This window comes from Scyliorhinus torazame, chromosome 7 (assembly GCF_047496885.1).
Source record: "Scyliorhinus torazame isolate Kashiwa2021f chromosome 7, sScyTor2.1, whole genome shotgun sequence".
Lineage (NCBI taxonomy): Eukaryota > Metazoa > Chordata > Chondrichthyes > Carcharhiniformes > Scyliorhinidae > Scyliorhinus > Scyliorhinus torazame.
The window spans coordinates 87,227,015-87,250,889 of record NC_092713.1 but is presented as its reverse complement, the minus strand read 5'-3'; the positions used below and the strand labels follow the sequence as shown (position 1 = coordinate 87,250,889).

The 23,875-nt window shown below is 46.5% G+C and overlaps 1 protein-coding gene across 2 annotated transcripts in view; it reads right to left on the bottom strand.

The window, feature by feature from the left end:
- Positions 1-23,875, bottom strand: part of scp2a (sterol carrier protein 2a) — a 123,733-nt gene that overhangs the window by 55,736 nt on the left and 44,122 nt on the right. The window contains exon 12 of one of the 2 annotated variants that reach the window (XM_072511016.1): positions 6,727-6,880. In XM_072511016.1, the coding sequence (XP_072367117.1) occupies positions 6,727-6,880 (154 nt within the window). Of the gene's footprint in view, positions 1-6,726; positions 6,881-18,342; positions 18,423-23,875 lie in introns of those variants that run through there. The other variant, XM_072511017.1, reaches the window with a different exon arrangement.

Genomic DNA, 23,875 nt, shown 5'->3' with positions numbered 1-23,875 from the left:
GAGAGGAGAGGCCAATGTCAATCGCAAGAACAGCAGCAATGGAAAGTATGAATAATGAGAAGTCCCTCCTCGGAGTTGCACATGGGGTTGAATTTTTGTTTTCTTTTTTTTAAATTTAGAGTACCCAATTATTTTTTTCCCAACTAAGGGGCAATTTAGCATGGCCAATCCACCTAACCTGCACATCTTTGGGTTGTGGGGGTGAAACCCACGCAGATACTGGGAGAATGTGCAAGCTCCACACGGACAGTGATCCAGGGTCAGGATTCGAACCCGGGTCCTCAGCGCCATAGTCCCAGTGCTAACCACTGCGCCACGTGCTGCCCTCACATGGGGTTGAATTTGGACTAATTCCAAATAAAAGAGGACGAATAATGAGAAATGGGGATAAAAGGTGGAAATCGTAATCTTTGTTTCATAGATTTCATAGAATTTACCGTGCAGAAGGAGGCCATTCGCCCCATCGAGTCTGCACCGGCTCTTGGAAAGAGCACCCTACCCAAGGTCAACACCTCCACCCTATCCCCATAACCCAGTAACCCCACACAACACTAAGGGCAATTTTAGACACTAAGGGCAATTTATCACGGCCAATCCACCTACCCGGCACATCTTTGGACTGTGGGAGGAAACCGGAGCACACCCACGCACACACGGGGAGGATGTGTAGACTCCGCACAGACAGTGACCCAAGCCGGAATCGAACCTGGGACCCTGGAGCTGTGAAGAAATTGTGCTATCCACAATGCTACCGTGCTGCCCGTGTTGTTACTGTGTTACTAAGGCTTCTGAGGTATGATTCTTCTGGACGAAGTTCAACATCAAATATGGAAGGGAGCAAGGCATTGAGTCTGCTGGCAATATTCAGGAAACCCTAGGAACCTGAGGGATGAGGGACCTCCATGTTATCTTCATTGCTTTATGTTATGTATATGTAAAATCTTGCTTCATAAATTCTGCTTGATCCATACATACTAGTTATTCCTACCTTGTTAGGTCAAGCACACCTAGTATCAGAAATTAAGAATTCGGAACTAGAAGTTTTAATTGAAAGGATTTTATACCTCAAGACCCTAAAATCTTACATTTCAAAAACATGTAAAGAAATGAAAACACTTATGCAAGTCAGTTTTACACAATTACGAGAGACATAACAGCAAATTCTCCAAAAGGTAATTCAACCGAAAAACAGGCAGGTTTGATGTGGGCAGTGATCAAATTAATTAATTTTTTTCAATTCCATTTTTACTTTGTCCCATGACAAAAATGATAACTTGTACCCGGTAGAATTGAGAGAGTAAGAAGAAACAGCGAATACCCACTGGCTCAGTAGAAGGGAGATGCAATTTGGCTGTGTACATTTATTAGACCATTTAAATTCCAATGGAACTCATAATTATGTTGGCTCACACTGGCACCAAATCTCCTGTTTACAACTGCGGAGTTCATTTGCTAGGAACAGACCAATTGATCTGAAGTTACAATTTGGACAATCTGATTGTGAACAACCCAGGTGTTTAGAATGTCTGTGTAGGTGAGTATGTGAAAGAAAAATCCAGGTTTTACCGAGTAAATGAGAAATCAACCCATGTATATTCTGATCGGAGATGGCAGAACCCAAGGCTTGTTGTCAGAATTATTTTACTTGCATCATTTTGTGGGAGGTATCCAATGAAACCCTATGATTGGAAAAAAGCCTCAAGAAGCACTAGAACCTCCAGGGTATGCACTTGCCTGGACTGCATGTTGGGGCCACGACAGGGAGAAATCAGTCAATTGTCATCCAGTGTCCGCTGTTGGAAAATACGGACAAATACACTTCCTGTGCAGACAGGAATGACTTGGCTGTGCTACCTTCATTAGAATTTTCAAAAAACCCTAAGGCATAGGGATTGTGAAACTTTTCAAGTTAGCAGTTATCACAGCAGCTCAGTGGGCTGTCCAGTTTAAGTCCAGCCGCAATGCATGTCTTGTCAAAGAGCCAACACAGGCCCAAAATGGGACACTTACATGTTCCCATGGATAGAATACTCAAGATCTGCACATAAAATAAAGCTGTAATTAGTTAAACTTATTGCTTTTTTGTCTATTGCAAAATTAGCAACTAAAGTCTTCAAATGAGATCAACTTCCTGCAACAACAATAGAACCATTTTCAGTGCTACTAGTCAAAAATCTCAAGCTGTTAGACAACACTGAATCACTAACATTTTCTGTCTGTTAATATTTTCACCCAGTCGTGTGGCTTTATGCCCAACTCTCAGGCCTCAAAGATACCACAAATTAACCCAAAAAACTTTGGATCTAAATGTAGAAATCTAATTTATTAACCTCACTTTGTTGAATTATAAATTAACCATTCTTCCCATACAGATTGTTTATTCGGCTGTAGTGTTGGCAGGTCGATGTGGCCGTCATTAAGCCTGGGATGAAACCCTTTTGGGGAATGTGATACATAATTGAACCTGACAACTTTCGTCATTGTTTTGTTCAGGGCTGGTGAGGGTAAAATTGAGAGGGTGTGGCGTGAGGAAAAGTGCACTGGTGTAGAACAGAACTTTTCAGTTGTAAAGTAAGCATGTTCCTACTCAGGTTGAAGGCACCATATTTGATCTGTGATATTACTGGATGAACCTTTATGCAGATAAAAGTTATGGAATGTCGACATTAGGATAGAAAATATTTAAAGCAACCGTGACAATATTATTAACATGGCATTATCACTATCATGTCAAGAACAAATGTACAGCATAGGCCAAATACAGAATAATGGCCTTTATACCATATCCCACAATGTACATTAATGTCTAACCCAGAGGACGATCATCCAATGTACATATTTCCAATGATGATCACTGCATTTGCCCAACCAGAGTAAAATTGGCAATTTCACATTTCCATGCTAAACAGTTCTGTTCATTTCACCTAAATGCACCAGGGAGTGAGTGAAGTTTGAACAACACTCGCCCAAGCTATGTTCCAGTGCATGCTTGCTATTTCAGAAGACTAAACAAATACAAAAGCACCAGTGTGTCAATACTGGCATTCTGGTGCATTTCTCAGTCCAGCACTTGAGCAGCAAAGCTTGCAGGGAGCCAGAATGTTGCTGTGGGAATTGGGACTAGCACAGTCCCACACATTCATATCCAATCCCTTACCCTGAGCTTCAACCTTTCTCATAATCAGCGAATTGTTTCAGTAACTGAGAAGTACGGGAGGACAGTTGGCTCCTTTCATTCATTCGAATGCCACCTCGAGAAACAGCCAACTTGGTCTCATTTACATTGACGCAGAATCAGTAAGATTTGGGGTAGCACGCTGGTTGGCACTGCAGCTTCACAGCTCCAGATCCCGGGTTCAATTCCAGTCTCAGGTGACTGTCTATGTGAAGCTTGCACTTTCTCCCCGTGTTTGCGTGGGTTTCCTCCGGGTGCTCCGGTTTCCTCCCACAGTCCAAAGATGTGCAGGTTAGGTGGATTGGCCATGCTAAATTGCCCCTTAGTGTCCAAAATGTTAGGTGGGGTTACGGGGGTAGGGTAGAGCTGTGGGCTTAAGTGGGGTGCTCTTTTCAAGGGCTAGTGCAGACTCAAGGGGCCGAATTGCCTTCTTCTGCACTGTAAATTCTATGATTCGAATCTCAGTTCAATGTTAGTATCAAAAGGTTTGGTATAGTAACCTTTTGTGATCTTAAGAGTTTCCTATATGATATAGTGAGACAGTACCAGTATACATTTGCAAGTGGTAATGCAACACCTCCCATTTTGGCCACACAGGCTAATATCAAGCACTTTTGATTTAGCTGAATGAGTGCAGTGCTCACAACACTCAAGAAGCCTTGACACTATCCCAAACAGCCCACTTGATCAGCACCCCATCCACCACCTTAAATAGTCATCCCCTCCATCCCCTGTATGTTAACAGGGTCCAAGCAGTTGGTGAAGTTGAAACGAAGACAGAGCTTTTCTTTGCAGAGAGAGTTTATTAACTTTGTTAGTCTCACAGCTCTGCTCACACACACAGCCAGTGTCCCAGCTAATCTCTATTGATGTCCTCTTCTTTTCAAATGTTTTTTTCCAATGGACAAATTAGCGTGGCCAATACATCTTTGGGTTGTGGAGGCAAGACCCACGCAGAGACTGGGAGAATGTGCAAACTCCACCCGGCCAATTACCCGGGGCCGGGATCTAACCCGGGTCATCGGCACCATGAGGCAGCAGTGCTAACTGCTGCACCATCATGTCACCCTTTTGCCGTATTCTTCCAAATATAACAAATGATGAATAAAATAAACAAATTTAGGAGGGGTGACATCCCACATTGTTCACAATGACTCTTACCAATTTTTACAGTTGCACCATAGAAAGCATCCTATCTGTCTGCATCACAGCCTGATATCGCAACCTCTCGGCCCAAGACCGTAAGAAACTACAGAGAGCCATGAATGCAGCCCAGTCCAGTACAGGAACCTGCCTCCCATCCATTGACTCTGTCTGCACCTCTTGCTGCCTGGGGAAAGTGGGCAGCATAATCAAAGACCACTCCCACCTAGGTTATTCTCTCTTCCAACCTCTTCCATCGGGCAGGAGGTACAAAAGTCTGAGAACACGCCCTAACAGATTCAAAAACAGCATCTTTCCCGCTGTTACCAGATTCCTAAATGACCCTCTTATGGACTGAACTAATCTCTCCGCGCATCTTCTCTACTGAGATACACACTCTGTATGTTTCACCCGATGTCTATGTCTATGTATTTATTTTGTGTATTTATCGTATGTCCTATTCTTTTTTACGCATGGAACCATCTGTCTGGACTGTACGCAGAACAATACTTTTCACTGTACCTTGGTACACGTGACAATAAACCCAAATCCAAATCCCTGTTGAGGCACTGCAACTTAAAAGCATCAAAGGAAACTTAACTTATCAAACTAAAATATCATTACTGGAGGTAATTCTCAATTTCAAAAAGAACCCTTTTTAATAAGAACAACATCGAGGGCTTCTCTAAGCAAGGTACTGCATGACCTCTCACAGAGACACAATATCTTAATGATGAGGCAGAGCAAAGACAAAGAAGAAAAGAAGCAAATTCTGTACCGGGGATCCCACTACCTCGATCAAAGATCTGCGGGTCGAGAATTAACCTGTATTGACACATGAAAGCCCTTGGCAAAAACCCTTAGTCTCAATAAGATGTCATCCTTGAATCGAGGAACAGCTAGTTCAGCACACTCACTAACATTTTGCTAAGGCCCACAACTCAAAGCAGTGTCTTGCTTGTGGGATACTCACAGGAATGAAGGCCCGTCATCTCAACCTTGCCCCTCGTCTGCGATGTGGTGATCCTCAGGCTAAATCACCACCAGTCAGCTCTCCCCCTTAAAGCGAAAATCAGCCTTTGGTCATCTGGGACGATGGCAACTTTGCCTTACCTTACTCATAGGAATGCTCCAACACCTTGCACCACAGAATGCTAGGACTGAGTATTTTCTATTCACTTCCTTTGCAAACCTTAAATCAATAGGAATAGATCACTTCTTAAGGGATTCAATCTTTTGGTGTATAAATGGTGAGAAAACCTTGCTTGCTTTATTTGGCCTCATTTTCTCTAGTGGGATAAGAGAGATTGATGGGAACCTAGGCTGAAAGTTACTATTCATTGCACGAGCACCACTGCATATTCTGAACACAAAGGTAAGTGATGGTGGAAGGAATTGTGCAAAATACACTAATAGTATTGTGGGGTCAGTGCACCTGGCGCAATCCATAGTTATGTCTCTTGCTAAATGAGCCCTGCAGACACAAAGGCCTTTGCCTAGTTAATGATGTTGCTGGAAAGGCCTGGAGAATACAAACATCATGTAAAAATTGTGATTGTATTAATGGTAATAAAGAATTCCCCCCTTTTCTCTCCCCCTTTCACAACCAAAAGGATGCCATCCCACAGTCAAAACTCATTTTTAAAAACATGTCAGATGTAATAGTATAATTGCTGCATACTCCAACTCGATCTTCATTCAAATCTACAGTGGCAAGAACTGCTACCAACACACAGCGGCTACTCATTTTTCTCCAACATACTAACCTCAGCTACATTTCACCATGTTACGACGTCTAAAACACTTTGTGTTTAAGCCCATTGTTCCCTTAGGGCAGAAATATTGTTTGCTCCAATGGTCAAGATGCTTAAACACATGTTTAATGGCTGAACACGCAAGAACACAAAGATGTCAAACCTCTGCACACAAGGATCATTTGTAAAGTTGCTGCAAGGCAGTAGACAAAGGAGCAGGTTTAAATGCAGCCAGCGATCAACAATCCTGCTCGGTTACTTTCTGCAGTTTCATATGTCTAAACTGAACTTTTTATTTAGTGGCACAATACATTTGCACAAAGCCATTCATTGTGAGTACATAACCGTGGAGACAGAATAGAATGTAACCCCAGGTAATTAATATTAATCTCATTAGTCACTAGGAATAGGTAAAGCAGCTTTGTCTGGTTCAAGTTCGTGAAATTATGATGCCTGTTTATCCAGGAACCACATTGTTCCAATCTGCTCCTAGATTGCTAATGGACTGATTTGCAGTAGTGGAAGCATTCTATAAATATACAAGTTGAATGCTAATGCAGGACCCTGGCCTAGCAGATTCCAAAGATAGGATCTACATGGTGCTGCACTTTAATTTGGCAGGTCTCCCTTGGAAACAATGAAATATTAACTCACCTCGTTGCCTGTGGAAATCCCATCCTGTATATTGTTACTACCACAGCCCCACCAAGCCCGATGTTATGCTGCAAAGCGACCTTTGCCCCAGGAACTTGCCTCTTCCTGGCTTCGCCTCTCAGTTGCCAGCACAGTTCAGCACACTGGGCCAGGCCTGACAATCAAACACAGATATCATCGATTTTTAAAGCCATCACATCCAAACTCACTGTTAGAAAATAACACCTTTCAGATTAAAAAGGAGACAATGGATATTATACCAATTTAAATATTAATATCTATATAAATATCTATATATAATATATAGATATATTAGCAGCACGGTAGCATTGTGGATAGCACAATTGCTTCACAGCTCCAGGGTCCCAGGTTCGATTCCTGCTTGGGTCACTGTCTGTGCGGAGTCTGCACATCCTCCCCGTGTGTGCGTGGGTTTCCTCCGGGTGCTCCCGTTTCCTCCCACAGTCCAAAGATGTGCAGGTTAGGTGGATTGGCCATGCTAAATTGCCCTTAGTGTCCGAAATTGCCGTTAGTGTTGGGTGGGGTTATGGGGATAGGGTGGAGGTGTTCACATTGGGTAGGGTGCTCTTTCCAAGGGCCGGTGCAGACTCAATGGGCCGAATGGCCTCCTTCTGCACTGTAAATTCTATGTTATACGATCTATAATATGTTATATGCAAATTATAAGTTTTTGCTGCATTAGTTTATACTGTCAATATTCCCATATGGAACCTGCATTTGGAAAAAAATACTTCCAAAATTAGGTGTCTGACCAATAGAGTTGCCAACTCTCCAGGACTGGTCTGGAGTCTCCAGCAATTGAAGACCAATCCCCAGGACACTGCTGTATGCAATTTTGGAGAAAGATCATCCGGACATTAAAACTGATTTGATTTTTTTTGTCATTTTCTTTGAACATTTCTCTTTACCAGTTTGAAATGGGGTGGGGGGGGCGAGTAAACTATTTGGGGGGCAGTCACGTGTCATCCAATTGGGTAATCAGTCTTTTTGCTTTCCTATTGTTGTCGAAAGGCATACATCACAAGGATGGATGCGTTGACAGACGGATGGCTGGAGTGTAGGGGCAATTCATGGGCTGAAACTTCCAGGAATGCATTTAATCTCTGTTGGCAACCCTATTGGTAAACTCAGTATGACCAAAATTTACAAACCTTTCCCTTAAAGCAGACTTGTCCTTGATCAAGTAAAGGGGAGGTGTGGCTTTATGCGTTTGTTTCATATTTAAACACTTCCAAGCAATTTAATTAAAAACCGCGACTGAAGGATAAAAAATTTGAAGCTTTAACTTGGTGGTCCTCTTCAGCGGCACAGTGGTTAGCACTGGTGCCTAACAGCTCCAGGGAACTGGGTTCAATTCCGGCCTCGGATGACCATCTGTGTGGAGTTTGCACTTCCTCCCCATGACTGCTTGAGTTTCCTCCGGGTGCTCCGGTTTCCTCTCCGATATGCCATCAATGAACACACGACGAGTGGTGAACGCAACGGAGGCTTTAATACACTAAACAGAAAGCCTCCTGGCCTCTGATCCCGAACTGGATCAGAGGCGGAGACCAGCAACCTTTATACATGGGCCCGAGGGGAGGAGCCACAGGCGGAGCCAGCAGGGACAAGCCCAGGCATGTAACAATACAATACAATTCAGTGGTTACCACATTCACCCCGTTAAAAAAATGAGTCCAGCGGGGGTGAAGTGGGCTTACAGATCAAGACTGTCGGGGGCCATGACCTTCCGCCATGATCGCCTCAATCCCGGCTGTGGTGTGGGCACCCGTGTCGAGACCTGCGCTTCCGGGAACGTGTTGTCCTCTTCTTCACCCAGTTGTTCAGTCGGTGGAGGGGGGGGGGCGGTGTATGGGTGGGGGTGGTGGTGATGGTCGCCGGTGGGCCTGCGGGTGCCGGTTCTTGAGGTAGGCGGATAGAGGTGAGGGAAGATGGTGTAGGGTCGGGGGTGGTGGTGATGGTCGCTGGGGAACCTGCAGGTGCCAAATCCCGCAGGGAGACTGTGTCCTGTCACCCGTCCTGATGTGCCACATAGGCATATTGTGGATTGACATGGAGGAGCAGGACCTTCTCGACGAGGGGATCTGATTTATGGCTCCTTGCATGCTTCCGGAGGAGGATGGGCCCTGGGACTGTCAGCCAGGACCGGAGCGAGTCACCGGAGGTGGACTTCCTGAGGAAGCCAAACATACGCTCGTGAGGAGTCTCGTTGGTGGCAGTGCACAGGAGCGACCGGATGGAGTGGAGCGCATCGGAGAGGAACTCCTGCCAGCAGGAGACTGGGAGACTTCTCGGTCGTAGAGCCAGGACGGCCTTCCTGACCGTCGCGTTCTCCCTCTCCACCTGTCCGTTGCCCCGGAGGTTGTAGCTGGTCGTCCTGCTGGAGGCGATGCCCTTGCTGAGAAGGAACTGACGCAACTCGTCGCTCATGAAGGAGGAACCCCGATCGCTATGGATGTAGGTGGGGAACCCAAACAGGGTGAAAAGACTGTTCAGGGCCTTGATGACGGTGGCAGAGGTCAGGTCAGAGCATGGGAATGGCAAAGGAGAATCTTGAGTACTCGTCAACAACGTTGAGGAAGTACACATTACGATCAGTGGAGTGGAGGGGCCCTTTGAAGCCGACGCTGAGGCGCTCAAAGGGGCGAGAGGCCTTTACCAGGTGCGCTCTGTCTGGCCGATAGAAGTGCGGTTTGCACTCCGCGCAGACCTGGCAGTCCCTGGTCACAGTCCTGACCTCCTCGATGGAGTAAGGCAGGTTGCGAGCCTTGATAAAGTGAAAAAAAACAGGTGACCCCCGGGTGACAGAGGTCATTGCGGAGGGCCCGGAGTCGGTCTACTTGTGCGCTGGCACATGTACCGCGGGATAGGGCATTTGGGGGCTCATTGAGCTTCCCAGGTCGATACAAGATATCATAGTTGTTGGTGGAGAGCTCGATCCTCCACCTCAGAATCTTGTCATTCTTGATCTTGCCCCGCTGTGTGTTATTGAACATAAAGGCAACTGACCATTGGTCAGTGAGGAGAGTGAATCGCCTGCCGGCCAGATAATGCCTCCAATGTCGCACAGCTTCTACAATGGCTTGGTCTCCTTTTCGACGGAGGAGTGTCGAATTTCAGAGGCATGGAGGGTACGGGAGAAGAAAGCCATGGGCCTGCCCGCCTGGTTGAGGTTAGTGGCCAGCGCAAAGTTCGATCCATCGCTCTCCACCTGGAACGGAATGGACTCGTCCACAGCGTGCATCACGGCTTTGGTAATATCTGCCTTGATGCGGTTAAAGGCCAGGCGGGCCTCAGCCGTCAGGGGACAAACGGTGGATTTATGAGTGGACGGGCCTTGTCCGCATAATTGGTGGCCCACTGGGCATAGTAGGAGAAGAACCCCAGGCATTTATTCAGGGCCTTGGGGCAGTGGGGGAGGGGGAGTTCCAGGAAGGGGGGCATGCGGTCGGGGTCGGGCCCAAGGACTCCGTTTTCCACAACGTAGCCAAGGATGGCTAGGCGGGTTGTGCGGAAAACGCATTTTTCCTTATTATAAGTGAGGTTCAGGAGTTTAGCGGTGTGGAGGAAGCGCCGGAGGTTTTCGTCATGGTCCTGCTGGTCATGGCCGCAGATGGTGACATTATCTAAGTACGGGAACGTGGCCCGCAGCCTGTACTGGTTAACCATTCGGTCCATTTCTCGTTGGAAGACCGAGACCCCATTGGTGACGCCGAAGGGAACCCTGAGGAAGTGGTAGAGGCAGCCATCTGCCTCGAAGGCAGTGTATTGGCGGTCCTCCGGACGGATAGGGAGCTGGTGGTACGTGGACTTCAAGTCAACTGTGGCGAAGACTCGATACTGCGCAATCTGATTGATCATGTCAGATATGCGGGGGAGGGGGTACACATCGAGCTGCGTGTACCGGTTGGTGGTCTAACTGTAGTCGATGACCATCTGGTGGTTCTCCCCAGTCTTGACGACCACCACTTGGGCTCTCCAGGGGCTGATACTGGCCTCAATGATCCCCTCTCGTAGGAGTCGCCGGACCTCCGACCTGAGAAAGGTCCGATCTACTTTGTATCGCCTGCTCCTAGTAGCGACGGGCTTACAGTCCGGGGCGAGGTTAGCGAAGAGCGAGGGTGGGGCGACCTTAAGGGCCGCGAGGCTACAGACGGTGAGGGGGGGGCAGGGGTCCGCCGAACTTGAAAGTAAGGCTTTGGAGGTGGCACTGGAAGTCGAACCCCAGTAATAGGGCGACGCAGAGGTGGGGAAAGACGTAGAGTTTAAAGTTAGTGTACTCTATGCCTTCTACAGTAAGGGTTGCAACACAGTACCCCCAGATTTCTACTGCATGTGATCCGGAAGCCAGGGAGATTTTCTGGGTCACGGGTAACATTGGGAGGGAGCAGCGCCTTACCATATCTGGGTGTATGAAGCTGTCTGTGCTCCCGGAGTCGAAAAGGCAGGCCGTCTCGTGCCCGTTGATCCGGACGGTCATCTTCGATTTTGTGAGGTGATGAGGCCGGGACTGGTCGAGCGTGATGGAGGCGAGCTTCGGAAGGTGATGGGTAGGCCGGTCGGAGGTAGTGGCGGCCAGCGTACGATCGGGTGAGCAGACCTCCCGGGAGGCTGCGGAGTGGTCCCAAGATGGTCCCCATGGGTCGCGCGTGGTGGTGGCATCGGAGATGGCGTCAAAGATGGTGGCCCCCATGGGTCGTGCGTGGCGGGTGGAGTACAAAATGGCATTAAAGATGGCGGCCCCCATGGGTTGCACGTGGCGGCCTGAATTGAAAATGGCAGCGCCCACGGGTCGCACATGGCGGGTGGCGCGGCAGCTGGGGGCGGCCCCGACAGGCAGCACTGCTGGGCCTAGAAGCTGTAGGGAAAGTTCGGGCCTGGCAGGCTTTCGCAAAGTGGCCCTTCCTCTCACACCCATTGCAAGTCACGTTCCGTGCAGGGCAGCGTTGTCTGGGATGGTTACCCTGGCCGCAAAAGTATCACTTCGGGCCTCCTGCGTTGGCAAGCTGCTGCGTGGCACAGGCTTGCGCCGCACTCGGGTTGGATGGTGGCGGTGCCCACGAGGTCGCCGCGCGGTCGGAGGTGTAGGCCTCCATGTTCTGGTAGGCCACCTCCAGCGAGTTTGAGAGCTGCACTGTCTCTGGGAGGCCGAGTGTACCCCCTTCTAGCACTCGCTGGCGGATGTAATTTGATTTCATACCTGTGACATAAGTGTCCCTGATGTGGTCCCAAGATGGCGGCCCCCATGGGTCGCGCGTGGCGGTATCATCGGAGATGGAGTCAAAGATGGCGGCCCCCATGGGTCGTGCGTGGCGGGTGGAGTACAAAATGGCATTAAAGATGGCGGCCCCCATGGGTTGCACGTGTTGGGTAGCCGATACCGCCTGGCAGTCACAGTTCCGGCAGAGTACCCGCAAGGCACGCAGGAATTCTACTAGTGATTCCCCAGGGCGTTGTCGTCTTGTGGCAAGAAGGTGCCTAGCATACACCTTGTGCACAGACTTAACATAATGTCTCTTCAGCAGCATTATCGCCTCCGTATACGAGGGGGCGTCCCTGATGAGAAGAAAGACTTGCGGGCTCACCCGTGCGTGGAGGATCTGCTTCTTTTGGAGGTCGGTGAAGGATCCGAGGTACGCTTCGAAGCAGCATAGCCAGTGCTCGAAAGTTGCAGTGGCGTCGGCTGCCTGTGGGTCCAGCTCCAGGCGATCAGGCTTGAGTGATGAATTCATATTAGATATTTAGTGTATTAAATTGATATGCCATCAATGAACACACGACGAGTGGTGAACATAACTGAGGCTTTAATACACTAAACAGAAAGCCTCCTGGCCTCTGATCCCGAACTGGATCAGAGACGGAGACCAGCCACCTTTATACATGAGCCCGAGGGGAGGAGCCACAGGCGGAGCCAGCAGGAACAAGCCAAGGCATGTAACAATACAATACAATTCAGTGGTTTACCACACTCTCACTGTCCAAAGATGTGCAGGTTAGGTGGACTGGCCATGCTAAATTGCCCCTTAGTGTCCAAAAGGTTAGGTGGGGTTACTGGGATAGGGTGGAGGCATGGGCTTAAGCAGGGTGCTCTTTCCAAGGGCCAGTGATGACTCGATGAGTCGAATGGCCCCCTTCTGCACTGAAAATTCTGTGATTCTATGATTCACAGAATCTGACTAATTCATTGCATATTTGTATTTAAAAACCTCCTGTCTAGTTCAATACCAGATTGATGCCTGGCTTGACAATCATCCGCTGAAATAACATTAAATTCCTTCCCTGCTTTTCAACTCTGCTTGAGTATTTCATATTAGCAGAACTGTCAACATGGAAGAAAGATTAGGAGTGATAATTGATCAGCAACTGTCACACAATTTATAAACCTATTTAAATACCTGGAATTTAATCTCGAATTTCAATCACAGTTGTTAATTACTGCTAACTTGGTCTGATTCTTTAAAGCCAATTTTCAGGCACACCATTTGAGAAAATAGCCTGTGAAAGTGAATCTAGTTCAATGTAGTTGCTTGAGTTAATCAAATAGAATACATTGCTCCCCTTGTCAGCGTGGGTCTCACCCCCACAGCCCAAAGATGTGCAGGGTAGGTGAATTGGCCACGCTAAACTGCCCCTTAATTGGAAAAAAGGAATTGGGTACTCTAAATCTTTTTAAAAAAAGAATACATTTCTGGCTCTAAATAGTGTTCTCTCTCTTCGATTATTTTTTTATTGCCCCTGAGTGCGGAACATCCACAGTTTTAAAGATGCACATTCTAGAGAAGATATTTTGGATCTGAATTTCCGAGGAGTGGCAATGAGAGTCAGATTTCCATTCCACTTCTAGTTTCTTCTCAGAATCCTTTCTCACCAACCTTCCGATTCAGGCCGAGTGAGAGCTGTGAACTGTGACGCACTACTGAGGCCTTGCCGTCGAGGGCAACAGAGTTGGACACAGGGAGGATATGGCCCCTTTTTAATAGCACTAGCTGTTATAAGTCAGCTACGTTTAAAGGTCCAGCCACTTTGAAGTGAGGGATAAGGTAGTTTTGTATGGTAAGTGGTCCAGGGGGTGGGGATGTCAGGCAGTCTGGGGGGGGGGGGGGGGGGGTACAGTCAGGAGGGATGTACAAACGGCAGAAGGTATGCAGTTGGGTTGTGAATGTGCAGTTGGGGGTGGAGGCTAGCCAGGGGGGTCCCATGGGGATGGGGAAATGTGGGTGGAGTCCTGTCTTGGTCAGGGGTCGTGGGTCCCATGCAGGGTTAGGAGGCCCCGTAGAATGTGGGAGGAGCTGGTAGTCAGGGACCCTTGTAACTATATTGCCATTCCTTCATTGTCACTGGATCAATATCCTATAACTACCTTCCTACCAATACTGTAGGTATGCCTATGAGATATGAACTTCAGCAGTTCAAGATGGCACTCATCAACCCCTTGTCAAGGGTAATTAAGGATGGGCAATAAATTCTGGTCTAGCCATTTATGCCCACATTCTTTGAAAGAATAAAAAACAGGCATGCCTAATGGGCACTTCATTCTGTTGGGCAGCTCTGAGGTGATGCAGGACTCTCGCGGGTCCAATTAGAGACCCTTGCCTTTCAGAGGAAACCAAGAAAAATGTCAAGAACAACTGAAGATCTGAAAAGGCGCCTTCAAAATCTGGGCAAGCACCAAGCGAGGCTATGTGACAGCTCTCGTACTACTTACAATCTCCCTGACAGTGGCTATCCACCTAATCAAAGACCAACAGATTCTGGAATATGTTGAACATTTCTCAGGGGGGCACATGTTGGGGAGCACAGGAGTTCTTCCAGGAGGGGCGGACAGAGACACAGCATGTAAGAGCTGCTCAGTTACTGTTAATAAACATCCACTGTTATTGATCCCTGGTCACCAGTTATTGGAGTTCAATATTTCTACATGGTGTCAGGAGTTGGCAGAATGGGAAAGGGACCACATTGTCCCACTCGTGTTTGACAAAAACATCACAGACAACTGGATGAAATTTGATAAAGAGTGACAAATCCAATGCGGTGCAGGCCTATCGGACAAATCAAAAAAGGTACAGGTGTATACTCTCCTAAATCTAATGGGTCTTAAGGCGGTTGAGAAATACGGTTCCTTTGTTTTTCAAACAGAGAAGAGGAGGACCCCAAAATATTGCTGAAAACGTTTGAGCACATATGCATGCCAGTAAAGGACATTCTACTCGATATACATGCGTTCAATACAACCAACCAAAAGGTTGACTAGTCTACTCAGTCATATGCTGTGAATTTAAAAATTTTGGCAAAGAAATGCATGTTTGGCACAGTCACCGAAGAACTGGTGAGAGATTGCATTATGTGCGGGGTCCAGAGTGATGTTTTTTTTCTTTATTCGTTTGTGGGCATCGTTGGCTGTGTCAGAATTTGTTGCCCATCCCCAAGGGCATTTAAGAGTCAACCACATTGCTGTGGGTGGGTCTAGAGTCACATGTAGGCCAGACCAGGTAAGGATGACAGATTTTGTTTCCTAAAGGACATTAGTGAACCAGTTAGGTTTTTACGACAATGGGTTTTTATAACAATCTATGTATGCAGACATGAGAGAGAAGCATTGAGACATGAGTCATGCAATGCACTCAAGCCACATCAAACCAAGGAACCACTGCATAGAACATACAGTGCAGAAGGAAGCCATTCGGCCCATCGAGTCTGACCGATCCACTTAAGCCCTCACTTCCACCCTATCCCCGTAACCCATTAATCCCTCCTAACCTTTTTGGCCACTAAGGGCAATTTATCATGGCAAATCCACCTGTTCTGCACGTCTTTGGACTGTGGGAGGAAACCGGGGCACCCAGAGGAAACCCACGCAGACACGGGGAGAACGTGCAGACTCCACACAGACAGTGACCCAGCGGGTAATCAAACCTGGGACCTTGGCGCTGTGAAGCCACAGTGCTAGCCACTTGTGCTACCGTGCATGCACCTACATGAGGTCCCAGATCGCCCATGATCATTCACGGCAGCTGATATTTTTCCATGGAGCAGTAAACAGCACTTGGTCCTAATCAACTTGCACTCTGATTGGTTTGAAATCAACCACCTACCAGATATGAACAGCAACACAGTTATAAGCAAGCTCAAGAGACACTTTCCAACACATGGCATCCCACAGGCACATAATGACAGACAACACTCATTAGTTCTTTGGCAGAGTGTTCAGGGACTATGCACATGGGACTCTGAGCACTTCACGAATAGCTCCTTGTATCAACAGTCCATAGGTCTGGCAGAAAGGGAGGTGCTTCAGCCGAACACCTGCTTGGAAAATATGCCCCAGATCAGAGAGATTTCTATGTTGCACTCCTCAGCCTTATGATATATGCCCAGACAGGGTCTGCCATCATCCACACAGTGCATGTTCTCGAGGTGTACCAGGACTACGATTCCCATTGCCATGTCCCTCTTGCAACCAAAGTTTGAGACCAACGTGAGTGGTCCCCTTATGAAGCGGCGATGAAGAGCTATTACAATCAAAATGCTTGCACACTTTGTCCTCTAGAACCTGGTCAGTCAGAAACCAAACCACATGTGTCCATGAGAAACTGGCGATGGTATGCGCCATAGCCAAACAACAATATAGTTGCCTTGGACGGTGCTCAGTACGTACAAATCTGGTGTCACCTATTGTTGGTATCTGAACCACCACCATCAAGCTCCACCATATCCCATGCATCCAGCCTGAAATCCAAGCCCTCCACACCAGTGGAAATGGAGGTCCCACCAGAGACCAACACAGCAAGCCCTGCAGCCTCAGGGTACACTGCAAGAGCATGTGATGCCATTCACACTGAAGACACCAACCCAAGAGTGTCTCAAACACAGCCAACTAGTACAATCATACGTTCTGGGCGCCTGAGCCAACCAAATCCAAGGTTCAAGGACAATGTTACGAACTAGTCTACGAACGGACTTCCGTTTAAAAGGGGGAGGCAAGGAGACATGATGAGTAATGCACCAGCTTCAATAGCCCAATCAGTATTTTGCACCTTGTAAATAATTATGTAATGTTAGCCCTGTTTAATCTTATATGTGTTAATAATTATATTTTGTGACTGTAATACTACATTGTTACATTTCAGTAATACTGATTGTCCCAACTTAATCGGGGAAGATGGAGACTGAGTGGCCACGTGAATGCTGGGATTACGCAGGCACAAAAAGGGGTCATGTGTCAGGAGCACAGGAGTTCTCCTGGAGTGTGGTCAGAGACAAAGCATGTAAGAGCTTCTCAGTTACTGTTAATAAACATCTACTGTTGTTGGTCCCCGGTCAGCAGTTATTGGAACCCAATACTTCGACAGCCACCATTGATGAGATCAACTGGATCAGTTGCCTATTTACAAACTGCAGCTGCGTGTGTTTGACACCAAAAACCTCCACAGGTCAACAAAATTCTTTGCGGCCAGAGCAGCTATTGTCACTATGCTCTTGTAACTGCAGTGAAGCCTAGACTGTGCATCAATGACATGTAAGACTGCTGAAGGAATTCCATCAGCATGCCTCCGCCACATCCTTTGGCTTCAATGGGAAGAAAATCAATCATATGCTAGTGTACTTCTTGAAGCCAGTACCACATGTATTCAGACAAAATTCCCACAAAATCAGCAACAAAAACAATGGGCACCACTGTGGTCATGCTGCTGAAAATCATCTCATCACATGATCCTGTTTCTCAACACTCAAATAACCCCATGTTCCCGGGAAGGACAAATAAACTGCTTCAAAGATATTCTGAAGCTCTCCTTGAAGCACAACAAAATTTACTTTAGTAACTGAGAGAAGCTTGTTACTAATCAATCAAAATGGCCACAACTTGTCCATTAAGCTGCATCACGCTTTGAAAACAGTGCATTATTATGGAGGCTAAATGACAGCAGAGAAAGAAAGTAAAGGAAGAAAATCCTGGGCACTCTGAATCCCCCAATCTCCTTGTGAGACATCCTGCCTCACGTACCCAAAGATCTGCAGTTGAAAATCGACCAGCTCAGTCACATGGAAGACCCATGCCAGAAACTTGCAACCGTACAAGGTGTCACCCTTGAATTGAGGAACAGAGGATGATAAATGCAAGTTGTTGTTGAGAAAGTAGGTTGGAAGATAATGGTGAACTAGTGAGTCTGCAGTGTATGACAGTCAAATTTATATTTTTTTCAGTCTAGTAAGAGCAAGACTGTGGGCTTTTAGAAACAGTGGCTGTGAAGGAGCAATGATTTTAAATCGCTTGACAAATGAGGGAATGGGAGAAGTTGGATTTGAGAGCAGCAGGAACATTACTAAGGCTGACAGCTGTTCCTAATATTGTCCATGCTACTGATTCCATATTTCCTTGTAAGTAGCATAATGGAAATTGAAGATGATCTCTGGGATTTCAAGATCACAATTATGCATATTTTTGTGAAAGAGCACATACAAGATTTGTTACCTATAATTACTTGCATTGGTAACATGAAAATAATCATAAATCTGGCAAAATATCTTAGCAATTTTGTTTTAACTGAAAATACAAACCACGTTTTGGAATGATGTACAACAGATGGGACAGAAAAATGTTGGTAAAGTAATTTATTTTTCAGCCGCATAATTCAAATGATATTCCACCCCCATCATTGATGAATAGTCTCCGACACCTGCCAAATACAAATATATAATGAGCTCACGATTCTTATTGGGAAAATGAACTTCTATTTTTTAACCATCTGGCTAATTTCTGTCACTGAGAAAAGATCAGAAAAAGCAAAGACATTTCCATTTTAGGAAATTGCATTGAATTTGACAGCACAGAAATCAGCCAGTCACCCAACAGCTCTTGTATTTATGTTCCAAACCTGCTTCCTTCCCATGAGGGATATCAACGTATCTCTCTATTCCTTTCTACCTCATATTTTTTTCAATTAGGTCGAAACAAAATGTTTCTGCCACTTCGACAAGTAAACAATATTAATTTCTCCACGTCCCTGATTATAATGGAGAACCTGGTTCCAACTAACAATGCCTGCCAGGCACTGACCGTGAACAAAAAACACTTGAATGTTCCTGATCAAGCGAGAGCTGGTGACATTATGAACAAATAGAAGTCAAAAAATGGACCGGCATGTGGAAAACATGTGAAACTGTTGGATGCAGCCTTCCCGGCCACATCCTGCACCCCCAAGGAACTATTCTGTTTGAGACGAACGATAATGTTAAGTCCTGGCTGTGACTAAAATTATGACGGTGTTGCTGGAGTTGCAGAGGACATAATACTTTTAAAGAACGGGGTGTTCATGCCATGAAGGGCCACTGGTTTACTGGACTGCATGAGAATTTTAGTTTAGACAGGTTCAAACTCCCTCACCTAGTCAGTATCGCTGGGCTGGGAAAGGAAAAGATATCCAAGCTATAGTGTTAAGAAAATAAAGGTAGTTTTAAGGGATTTACATTTGTATTGGCAAACATGAGAAATAAGGTATATTAGGAGTGTTCAATGTAATGTTTTTGTGCCTGCAAGTGTAAAACCTTAGATTCATGCTGAACAAAGATGTACATGGGGGGGTTGTTAAGTTCCAACTATGTTTCGATTGTGCTTTGAGAGGGTTGTGGCATGAAGAATAAATATTAATAGCAGGGGCATTGGTTAGCAACAGGAGGCCACCTTCCTTTATTCCTAGTTTTAACTGCAAGCCAGGACAGTTGGAGCCAAGGGTCACTGAGGAGTGAACAGCTCTCAACTCTGCCAGAAGCTGGATAGGAAAAGGGGATTGCAAAGATGCCGGCTTCCTAGTGTACAGTTATGGTGCAAATAACCAGGGAATTGGGACAGAAAGACTGTCTCTAAGAAGTTTGGAGTTAAGTGAACAGAGACCAAGGTATTGTTCAGTAGAATTTGAGGAAGAGTAAACAAAGTGTTCTGCGTTAAAAAGACAAACGCAGTGAATAGATTTAGGGGGCGATTCTCCGATATTGAGGCCAAGTGTTCGCGCCTCACCGTCGCATTTCACGACGGTGCAAACAGGGCCCGGACACGGCCTATTCTGGCCCCCACAGGGGCCTAGCATGGTGCTGGAGTGGTTCACGCCACTCCAGCGTCCTTACGCGGCGCCAAATGGGTGCCGCGCCAACCCGCGCATGCGCAGTTGGGGCAGCCCAATCCTGCGCATGCGCAGTTGGGCCGCGCCATCCCGCGCATGCACAGGGAACGTCTTACGCACGCCGGCCCCTCACCAACATGGAGCCGGAGTTCTGGGGCCGCGTGCGGAAGGAGGTAGGCCCGGGGGAGGGCGGGGGGAAAAGAGGCCGGCCGCCAATCGGTGGGCCTCGATCGCAGGCCAGACCCCATCGGAGGCCACCCCGGTGAAGGAGCCCCCCAGCCCCCCCCCCCGTCCCCCCACAGGCTGCCCCCCCACCGTTCCCACAGAGTTCCCGCCGGCAGCGACCAGGGGTGGACGGTGCCGGCGGGAACCATTTGCGTCGTAGCGGCCCATCCAGCCGGAGAATCGCCAGTCGCCGGTTCCCTGAACGGCCCGGTGTGAATCGCACGTCGCTGATTTCCGGGGGGTGGGAGACTCGCGTGCGGGGGCCAGGGTGATTCGTGCGGCGTCCCGGCTATTCTCCCACCCGGCGTTGGGGAGGGGGGGGGGGAATAGCGCCCAGAACGTGGGACAGCAGACTTCAAAGGTAGATTAAACACTTTACGTCATTTGAATACAGTCTGGGAATTGAGAGTTAAAGCAATTTCACAGCAGTCAAGACAAAAAAGTTCTAAAGGGGTCGGTGTGGAATTTGGACTGGATTCAGTGTTAAAGGTGGAGCAGAGGCTTTGTTTAAAAGTGTCATTTGGAAAACCTGGACTGGATTTCAGAATGCAAACCATTAAAGGAAAGCCTTATTAGGAGAGAAGATTTTAAAGCATGTTTTTGGGAGTGAAGTTTGGAAACTCTCACGTAACAATCCCATGAGGGATTCTGAGGAGAAAACCACAGGCACTAACTTGGAATCAGAACGGATTGTGTATTTGACCACAGTCATCTTCTGTGCTTAAAAAGGGAATTTGTGTTAATGAGACCACTGCAGCTTTAAATGTAGTTGGTTATCCGTGTTAATCCGAAAACCTCTGTGTAATTGCTAAACTAACGGGAGGGGGGGGGAAATTAAAGGAGCATTGTATAATAATCCAATGTTTCATGTTTAATCAATGTCTTTTGTGTTGTTAAAACTAATTAGCGGTCCTTTGACTCTGTTCCCCCACTTTCTATAAAACAAGTTAGTCATTAGTGCCAAGATTCCATTCTAGGATCTCCTGTCCAGTTATAACATCAACTGGGATTGTAACAATAGTGATGTAGCTACTAAACCCATTGCACCATTAGGACAGCATTTGTTCTAATTCCATATCCTATTTTCCAGCCCACTACAAAAAGAACTGAACTTTGATATGTCCAAGGATGCCAGGAGCTTTCTAGAGCCATACTCACGGACCACAAATAGTATCAAAAGACCACCATTAGATTGGAAAGCATCTGTTACTGTGTTCCAGTGAAGAAAATATTTCCGGTCAAGAAGGAAAAAGGAAGAAAAAGAAAACTGCTATTTTCTATATAGCTTAAAATATGATCTTTTTATATACATTTCCTGTTATGATTCATCTGCAAACTTGGTCCAACAACCTTTCTGAATATATTTGTATGCACAATGTGTAGGAAAACTCAAACTAGGGGCAATGTTAAAACTCCATTTCAAAATCTATAAGGTGCCTTTACTGTACCTTCTGCAATTTGTAAAACAAAATAATTTTTTTAATCCTCTGTTAAAATCTTCCAATCGCTAAATTCTCAATAGTAAAATTATTGGTCACTGCTAATATGGTGACCATATGGGGAGTTTAAAAAAAAGATTAATTTCCTGTTATGAAGTCAAAGAATATGTTTTCCAGATGGAATTTGATGTAAAATGTTAGGAGAAATTTCAGATTGGTAAAATGAGAAAAGCAAATTGTTCAGAAACAACGGGATGGTTTCTAAAAATATAAAATGAGGATGTAAAGCCAAGGGTAAGAAAAACAATGACAACTTTAATTTGCATTTACATTTATGAACTGAGTCCAGCTTCAGAGGGCATCTGTCACCTAGCAAGTGAAAGATTTAGTTTGGTTTGGAGGCTATAAACATGACATTGAATTTTCAATACCTCGAATATGTAACATGTTTGCCACAATCACTTCTTGAGTCATGGGCTGGGATTTTCGCAGATATCGGCAAATGCCGATGTCGAGCGGGAAATGCGGTGTTGAAGCCGGCGGTGGTGGCAATAGTGGCTTTCTCCGTAATATAGTGTGGAACTTTGGAAACAAAACTTCAAGTCACGAGTCCCACGACATTTCATTGGTGGGGCCGCCTTTGATTCACCTGCCCCATTATCAGCTCTGACATTCGATGATCTGGGGCACCATTTCAAACACTGCCCGAGTGCACAGCGAGGAAACCTGTTCACTCACGTGTCCCCGGTAACCCCCCCACCATGACCTTGGCAGTATCTAGGCACTACATGGACATCAAGCTGGCACTACCCAGGCAGTGCTAATGGGGTTCAAAGAGGGTGACAGGGCCTCTCCACCCAAGCACTGTCCTCACCCAAGTACCCCTGGGAGGTCTGCTCGTCAAGCGCCTTTGGAGACGAGTCGTGTGTCATGCCATTCTGCCATCACGCAACCATGGATGGATTTCTTGATGGGGGCGGGATGGGGAATGGTTCCAGTGCATGGGCCGGATACATGATACAAAAAATGTATTATAATGATGTTCCTGAGATTGAACATCAGGAAACGCAGCCCGTCACTGACAGGGGTAGGGGACAATTGCAACTTTGCAGTTCTCGCCATATTTGCCGCTCCAGTTATTGAAACCGCCCGACTCGAATGGGAGCGGAAAACCCCAGCCATAATCTTTTCATGACTCTAATGACTGCTAATAGCACATGTAACCTGAATCAACTCTTACCATTTTACTTGCCTTTCAGTCCTTCGATTGAAAGTGGCACTGTTACTTCGACTCACATTGATTCGAGCCACCATTATAATTGTAGGTATTTTTCATACTTTTACATTATTTATTATCTAATGTAGCTTTTCATTGCATTTTTCTTTTATTTCTGGCACCAAAGTTAAATAGGAAATGAAAGATACAAAACCAGTTAAATATATTTAGTTTTACTTCTAATTTTACTGGCTAAATTTTATTCTGCAAATTGATGCAGTTGCAATCATTTGTAGCTTATGCAAATGGACAAAAACGAAGAATGAATATGTTGGCTTGGTATTTCCTGAAAAAGCCTGACCAGTAAGTTACACAGAGACTCAGCAGTCTCCCCATCAAAACCTTGCACCAAACTTTCCTGAGAATCCTAATGTCAGATGGAGAGAATGTACAAACTAGCTTAACGCAAATAGAAATTAGCACAAGTAATTGCGCCCCAAGGCGAGCACCGCACTTACCCCATATTCCTTCTTCATTTTCCTCTTTGCACATGAAAATTACTGTTTTGAAGACCATAATTTTTGCACATTTGGCATCATAGAATTTACAGTGCAGAAGGAGGCCATTCGGCCCATCGAGTCTGCACCGGCTCTTGGAAAGAGCACCCTACCCAAGGTCAACAACTCCACCCTATCCCCATAGCACAGTAACCCCACCCGACACTAAGGGCAATTTTGGACACTAAGAGCAATTTATCGTGGCCAATCCACCTAACCTGCACATCTTTGGACTGTGGGAGGAAACCGGAGCACCCGGAGGAAACCCACGCACACGGGGAGGATGTGCAGACTCCGCACAGACAGTGACCCATGCCGGAATCGAACCTGGGACCCTGGAGCTGTGAAGCAATTGTGCTATCCACAATGCTACCGTGCTGCCCGCAGTACTACCGTACTACCATAGCAGTTCCTTGTAAATTCAACCAGTTTTCAACTTTGAAACCAAAATATTTTGATGCCATGAAGATACATTCTTAGGAATGGCACAAAACTCCTGCAGCGGGATCCTCCCTTCTGGGGGACTAAGACCCCACGCCAGTGGAAGAACCGGCGCCACCCACTCTGGCGTCAACA